Source organism: Salvelinus sp. IW2-2015, linkage group LG7 (assembly GCF_002910315.2).
Source record: "Salvelinus sp. IW2-2015 linkage group LG7, ASM291031v2, whole genome shotgun sequence".
Taxonomy (NCBI): domain Eukaryota; kingdom Metazoa; phylum Chordata; class Actinopteri; order Salmoniformes; family Salmonidae; genus Salvelinus; species Salvelinus sp. IW2-2015.
Genome location: NC_036847.1, coordinates 2,850,017 through 2,857,753, shown reverse-complemented (window position 1 = coordinate 2,857,753; position 7,737 = coordinate 2,850,017). Strand labels below are relative to the sequence as shown.

The 7,737-nt window shown below is 43.0% G+C and overlaps 1 protein-coding gene across 1 annotated transcript in view; it reads left to right on the top strand.

The window, feature by feature from the left end:
* The first annotated feature begins 3,097 nt into the window (after nucleotides 1-3,097).
* Nucleotides 3,098-7,737, top strand: part of LOC111966884 (fibulin-2-like) — a 51,215-nt gene continuing 46,575 nt past the window's right edge. Inside the window, 2 exon segments of the mRNA XM_070444617.1 lie at nucleotides 3,098-3,197; nucleotides 5,906-7,448. Of these exon segments, the coding sequence (XP_070300718.1) occupies nucleotides 6,041-7,448 (1,408 nt within the window). The 5' untranslated portion in view covers nucleotides 3,098-3,197; nucleotides 5,906-6,040.

Sequence of the window (7,737 nt, the reverse complement as noted above, 5' to 3'; positions counted from 1 at the left end):
ACCAGGCGGTGTCAGAGGAAGGCCCTAGTCATAGACTGTTCTCTCTGCTACCGCACGCCAAGCGGTACCGAGTCTAAGTCCAAGAGGCTTCTAAACAGCTTCTACCCCCAAGCCATAAGACTCCTGAACATCTAATCAAATGGCTACCCAGACTATTTGCATTGCCCCCCTTCTACGCTGCTGCTACTCTCTGTTATTATCTATACATAGTCACCTTAATAACTCTATTTACATGTACATATTACCTCAATTATCTCGACACCGGTGCCCCCGCACATTGACTCTGTACCGGTACCCCATGTATGTAGCCCCGCTATTGTTATTTTACTGTTATTTTATTGTTATTTTATTCTATTTTCTTTAATTATTAGTTATTTTTATCTCTTACTTTTTTAAGGTATTTTCTTAAAACTGCATTGTTGATTAAGGGCTTGTAAATAAGCATTTCACAGTAAGGTCTAAACCTGTTATATTTGGCGCAAGTGACAAATAAAATTTGATTTGATTTGATTTTACCACCATGCTTCACCCTAGGGATGGTGCCAGGTTTCCTCCAGACATGATGCTTGGCATTCAGGCCAAAGAGATCAATCTTGGTTTCATCAGAATCTTGTTTCTCATGGTCTGAGTCCTTTAGGTGGCTTTTGGCAAACTCCAAGCAAGCTATCTTGTGCCTTTTACTGAGGAGTGGCTTCCGTCTGGCCACTCTACTATAAATGACTGATTGGTGGGGTGCTGCAGAAATGGTTGTTCTTCTGGAAGGTTCTCCCATCTCCACAGAGGAACTCTGGAGCTCTGTCAGAGTGACCATCAGGTTCTTGGTCACCTCCCTGACCAAGGCCCTTRTCCCCCGATTGCTCAGTTTGGCCGGGCGGCCAGCTCTAGGAAAAGTCTTGTTGTTTCCAAACCTCTTCTATTTTAGAATGATGGAGGCCACTGTGTTCTTGGGGACCTTCAATGTTGGTACCCTTCCCCAGATCGGTGCCTCAACACAATCCTGTCTCGGAGCTCTACGAACAATTCCTTCGACCTCATGGCTTGGTTTTTACTCTGACATGCACTGTCAACTGTGGGACCTTACATAGACAGTTGTGTGCCTTTCCAAATCATGTCCAATCAATTGAATTTACCACAGGTGAACTCCAATKAAGTTGTAGAAACATCTCAAGGATGATCAATGGGAAACAGGATGCACCTGAGCTCAATTTCGACTCTCATAGCAAAGGGTCTGAATACTTATGTAAATAAGGTATTTCTGTTTTTTATTTTTTATAAATTAGCAAACATTTCAAAAAACCTGTTTTTGCTTTGTCATTATGGGTTAGTGTGTGTAGATTGAAAAACAATTTAATACATTTTAGAATGAGGCTGTAACGTAACAAAATGTGGAAAAAGTCAAGGGGTTTGAATTCTTTCCGAAGGCACACACTCCGGACTCCGAATATTGCTTGTCCTAATATTTCTATACTTCTTAATTCTATTCTTATACTTTTTTAGATTTGTGTMTGTTGTTGTGTATTGTTAGATATTACTGCACTGTTGGAGCTAGGAACACAAGAATTACGCTACACCCGTAATAACATCTGCCAAATATGTGTATGCGACCAATAACATTTGATTTGATTTATTCAATCTATTAATTCACTGAGTGGGCTTTTGTCTCTAGGACCATTCTCACTGATGGCACCCATCATGGACTGGACAACTGGACAATGCAATATTGGTGCAAAATTCCCAATTAAAATATCAAAGGGACCACCCATTTCCACCCACCCAGCTCTGTGCTGTTGTCACGTTCTGACCTTAGTTCCTTTTTTATGTCTTTATTTTAGTTTGGTCAGGGCGTGAGTTGGGGTGGGCATTCTATGTTGTTTTTCTATGTTTTGTTCTGTTGTTAGTTTTCTATGTGTTGGGCCTAGTATGGTTCTCAATCGGAGGCAGGTGTCAGTCGTTGTCTCTGATTGGGAGCCATATTTAGGTAGCCTGTTTTTCATTGTGTGTTGTGGGTGATTATTTTCTGTTCTGTGTTTTGCGTCACCGTACAGGACTGTTCGTTTGTCGGTTTATTGTTTTTGTTCAGTGWTCAGTWTTCTTATTAAAACAATATGGACACTTACCACGCTGCGCATTMGTCCTCCTCTTCTTCCACCCACGACGAGCGTAACAGCTGTAGCTCCTCCACCTGTCTACACTGGGATTCCCCAGCTGACATACCTGCTGCTGTACAGAGCCTCATCACTGTAGGGAAATCACATCTGCCATAAACAGGATGTAAAGAGCCAACTTTTGTGTGTGTGTGTGTGTGTGTGTGTGTGTGTGTGTGTGTGTGTGTGTGTGTGTGTGTGTGTGTGTGTGTGTGTGTGTCTCAGACATGATTGAAGTTGTGGTTTGGCTGACTCCCTTTGGGGGTTATTTCAGAGGTTAGTCCACATCACAGGAGCTTACTCTCAGATAGACAGAGATTGGACAAAATCTCATCATTACTCCAGACAGCATGTTTGTCTATTTGAGGGAGAGCAGCTAACCAGCTCCATTGAATCACAGTACCTGATGTCTTCAAACAGTTACACACAGACATAGGCTATCTTCATCTCTGGGCCTGAAAAACCTGAAGAGCCGCAGGGATCATGTGATATTTTCTTATTGAGTGAGAAGATTTGCAGGAGAGTTTGATTAGTGTGTATAGGCTTTTTAGCCCATCCTGTATCCTTTTCAAGTTATGGACATTAGATGGGCATAACATGGGTATAATAGTTAGAGTTGTTCACCAGCGCAACCTACTTTTGGGTGAATCATCTGGAAGTACAATATACAACGTCACAATAATGAGAATATAAAATGGGGAAAATGACTGCATTCGTCAAATAAACCCAAGCGCAAAGACTAACATTGGAATGTGACAGCAAGCAGCCCGTTTCAATCAAMTCAAACAGCAGCGAGATACACAGATGGAAGCGATTGGAATTCGTTCAAACGTGAATCAGCAGCTCAATGAAATCGAGGCGCAGAAGTATTCCTGACCTCATAACTAATTTGCCGAAGTATTCGGAAGGGGAAAGAAAGTTTCTGTTCCGCCCCTATCCTCTCTCAGTTTTCAGAGAGCGCTTGCACATCCCCCTTCTCTTCAGAATGCGCTCKGCTAACTTTGGGCCAGCATACAAGATACCGGTCGCACGCTCACAGAACTGAGACTTAAGGTAAAGACAACTTTTCAACCACTGCCTCACTGCCTTTGCACGCTTGTTTGTGAGAATGTGTTTATGTGCTAACCTTATAAAGAGACTGCATGTAACATGTAAAAAATGATGGTTTTCCTTTCCTGACGTTTCTACCCATCAGTTATGTGCATGGCAGGTTATCTTGACGTTTAATTCTTCACATACCTAAGGACATTTCAGCATTTTATTTATCCTCTATTAAATTAGGCCTATTTTACTTTCACACTTAACGTTTATTGTTCAAAGACAGAGAAAAAATGTGTTCAAGTCCCGTTTCCAATTTCAAATGATGGAGCATTCTCAGCCCTGAAGTCTATTGCGTATGTCCATTTGTATGTAATGACAAAACGTAAACAGTAGTATTTGTAAAAGTGATCTGGCTCCATGTGAGTTTGTGTACCTTATCAACCCTCAGGCTACTGACTTAATTACATTCAAGTCGTTATTCTCAGCCTAGCAGATAGACTGACATTATCTTGTAGGATATCTAAGTCMTTACACCAGTCAGAGAATATAGTATTTCAAAAATGCTAAGACAAACATTACTGTTGAGAACTTTTCCTGTAAAATCACATGACAACAATGTTTTCTGTATCCTGGCTCAAACTCCTGGATACTAGGAGAGATACATGAGCAAGCCATGTACATAAACGTTGTTTGGAAAACTTTGGAATTGTTTTAAAAAAWAWATATATTTATTTMTATTAATCTTACATTGGTCAGCAAAGATACAGCGGCTAGATGTGTCTTCTATTCACTTTATCCTCTTATCACAGATTCTGATAGTGGTTGTGAGTGACACATGTTTATACAATCAGTTTTTGATTTTCCCAGACCAACTCTCTTTTTCTTTTTTGAATCTCACCGTCAGCTGTGGCAGACATAGGAACTCTGAGCCTCAGCCCTTGATGCAGTACATCATGCCATGTCGTTGCATGCCATGTGCTGAATTCAACATCATTAAAACACCAAACCAGTGGGGCACATGCCAGTCAAGACTGTGAGACCTGTTAAAATGATTCCTTACCCGCTGCATACAAAGCCATCATTGATTGTCTAAGTGGTGCGTTCGTCTGTGCTGAAGTCCTTCTCATTCTGTGGTCTGGTATGATGAAGTGAGAGAGACGTAGCCCCAGATGTGCGAGAAGTAGCCAGAACCAATGTTTTACTTCCAATTGGATGTCTAATGGCTCTCAAAAATGTATCATTTGAAGAAACGTTGAATTTGGAAGGGGGGAGGGTTGTAATATTTCATTTAGAAAACCTCTGCAGTTGGCTGTGACTGCCATAACCCGTGCTTGGTTGACTTTGACACTGAGGGGTTGTGTTAATGTTAGAATCCTCACTGAAAGGAAGTGCATGGTCCCCTACATAATCAGCACTGAAAAGGCAAATTTGCGCCTAGATAATAGGATGCCTCAGCACAGAGCAGCACACCATAACTCTATACATGTAGGTTGATAAACTCAACATTCTTATTCAAAGATAGTCATGGAACCGGGACATCATATGGCAGGAGTATAGTATTTTAGAATATGTTGATATAGAAAACAGAGGTCTGAGTTGCTGCTGGGAGTTTAAAGACGTTTCAGTGTAGGCTTCTCCATACAACCAAGGTACACATGAGCGTGAAGGGTGTCTATTGAGGAAAATATACCATGTCAACACTGGGTGACTTTTGCCCTCCCAAACTGCTCCACCATATGTTGGAATCCATGCACCAGCATGCTGTCTCTAAGCATTATGGGGGCAATGAGTCTGGGCTGTTGTGCTATGTGTCTTTTGAGTCTAACACTGTTCATAATCCTCAACTGAGTTAAGCCCAGTGTTAAAGATCAGTCAAATGTTAAGAAATAGATCTAATATTTGTTTCACACACACACAATGTTTCACTTAGAACTGGAATGCATTTTGAAAATAACTTGTAGAATCGTACAACAGATTCCTTTGGTTGAAACGCTGCAGTGTTTCTTAGGACTGGATCAAGCACATGAACGGTTGAGGAAAAACAGGAAAAGTGAAATAGAAAACACCTGGTTTTCAATATGTTCTCTGATTTGTAGTCACATCACTGACTTGGATCACACACGAGTTCAGAACTGACTGAATATGGATCACTGCAAAGATTGTTCGGTCCAAGTACAGTAGTGTAAGAAATGCATCTTATTAAAACGTACAGAACACACTTCTTAGAAAGGACACATTTTGAATTGCAGATTTAGAAAATATCTGACACTAGAAACCACATTAAGCCTACTGTAGTGCATGAGCTTTGTACTCTCTTATCTGTGTTATTCTGTGTGTAGGAGCTGTCAGGCACAGTACCTTTCTTTTCTAACTTTGGACGGTTTCTCTAGGGTTGTCCATATTTCTCCCTATCCCTATCCGGCGTTACCTTTAGCCACATTTCCATACCAATGTAACGCAAACCACAGTATGCATCCCGAGCTGTCCTGTGACCAGAGAATGGGCATGGAAAAACATACATTAGCCCAATGGTCAATTTTAGTCTAGGCCTAATGACACTAATGGTAGCTAGTTTAAACAGTGGAGACTAGTGGGACCCAGTTCAATGACAAACGTCTTGGTGATGCCTCGGTGATGATCTCGTGATGATCTTGTGGTTCTGTCACTACAGTAACTTAACATAACAGTAATGTCATGTTGTTTCTCTTTCATTCTCACAGGTTAAAGGAGGCCATTTGAAATCGAACCTTCAACATCATTCTCACTCCAGGTCGACCGCAGAAGACTGTGGACAATAGTTGTCATCAAATTCAATTTTCAACAATTGTTCTTGGGCTCTGGGACTTTTATGAGAAATGAACCGAGAAAAACTGATGCTGTTTCAATGTGTGCTCCTGTTGTGCCTGGGCACCTGTTTAAGCCAAAGGGACTGTACAGGCGTGGATTGTCCAGTGTTGGACAACTGCATTGAGGAGGTTTTGGAGAAGGGCGCTTGCTGTGCCACCTGCGTTAAAATAGGATGCTCATGTGAAGGTTACCAGTACTATGACTGCATCCATGCAGGCTTCCGGAATGGGAAAGTTCCAGAGGGAGAATCTTACTTTGTGGATTTCGGAAGCACAGAATGTTCTTGTCCACAGGGAGGCGGGAGGATCGGGTGCCATTTCATCCCGTGTCCCGAGATCCCTCCCAACTGCATCACTGTCGTGGAGCCTGCGGATGGGTGTCCGCAGTGTGAGAGCATCGGTTGTGTCCAAGGCAACCAGAAGTATGAAGCGGGCCACTCCTTCCAGATGGACCCGTGTCAGGTGTGTCACTGTCCTAACGATGGCGGGAGCCTGATGTGTTCTCCTATCCCTGACTGCGACCCTCGTAACATTAAGAAGCCTATGTTAGCAACAACCAGACAGAACAACAACCCTCTGAGAGACCTCAGCAAACCGCATGACAATAAACAGACAAGCCCATTAGACCCATTCGCCCCCGGTAACACCCTACCTCTTTACAAAGAGGACCCACCTGTCCTGGATGAAGATGAGGAGTATGACTACACACTGCCTGACCCCTCGTCTACTATACCACAAGACCCGGTCCAGCCAACAGAATCGACCACAGTGTCACCATCCTATGCTGAGACAAGCTTTCCTACTTATGAGATCTTTAATGACCTGAGGCAGGAGCTGAGAGAGAGACTGGGAACATATGATCAGGAGAGAAGAGAGGAGGTGACCGTTACCGAGGATCCACATCGCATGGACCAGACCACCTCAAAGGCCCAGGGGGAGTCAACAACATCGACAACAACAACTAAACAGGAAGTTACTTCAGAGAGCCACAGGCGTCAACAGGAAGTTGTTGACCGGGAAAGCAGGCATCACAGAGATGGTGACATAGTGATGAAAAGTGACACTTCGAAGGACGTCACACAAACTGTCCGTAGTGACAAGGGAGTGAGACACACTGGCCGCCACGAACACAGAGACAACCAAAGCAGTCACCAGCATGATGGCAGTCGTTCATCCCAAAGCTACGGGCGGCACCATGAGAAGCACCTTGAGGAGCATCTTGAGGAGCATCTTGAGGAGCAGCGTGAGGAGCCCACAAAGCCCCAGAGTAAACTTGACCAGGAGCTTCTCGCAGTGAAGTTCAGCCCGACCAGCAGAGCTCCTGTCATGAGGGAGGAAGGAGACCAGCCAGCCAGGAGACAGTCCCAGGTCCTCTTCAACTACCAGGGCCCAAACAATCAGTCTCGAAACACTGAGGGTAAGTCAGCAATATATGGCCACTCTACCAGTCCACAGTCTAAAATAATAGTGTGCAGCGGATATTTTTGTATACATTTTTATAATTACTGTACTTGTATTTAAGGTGAGTAAATCTCCTACAATGTCCTCTGAAACCTAGTTGAAGACACTAGGGCTATACATAAAAGCAGTTCTTACATAAGCATTTTTTTGGTTCATTAAAAGATAGGAACCACATTCATCCAATGTAATGGTGTATAAATGTGTGCCTATGAAGACAGTAGACCATTGTTAGAACCTCCGATGAT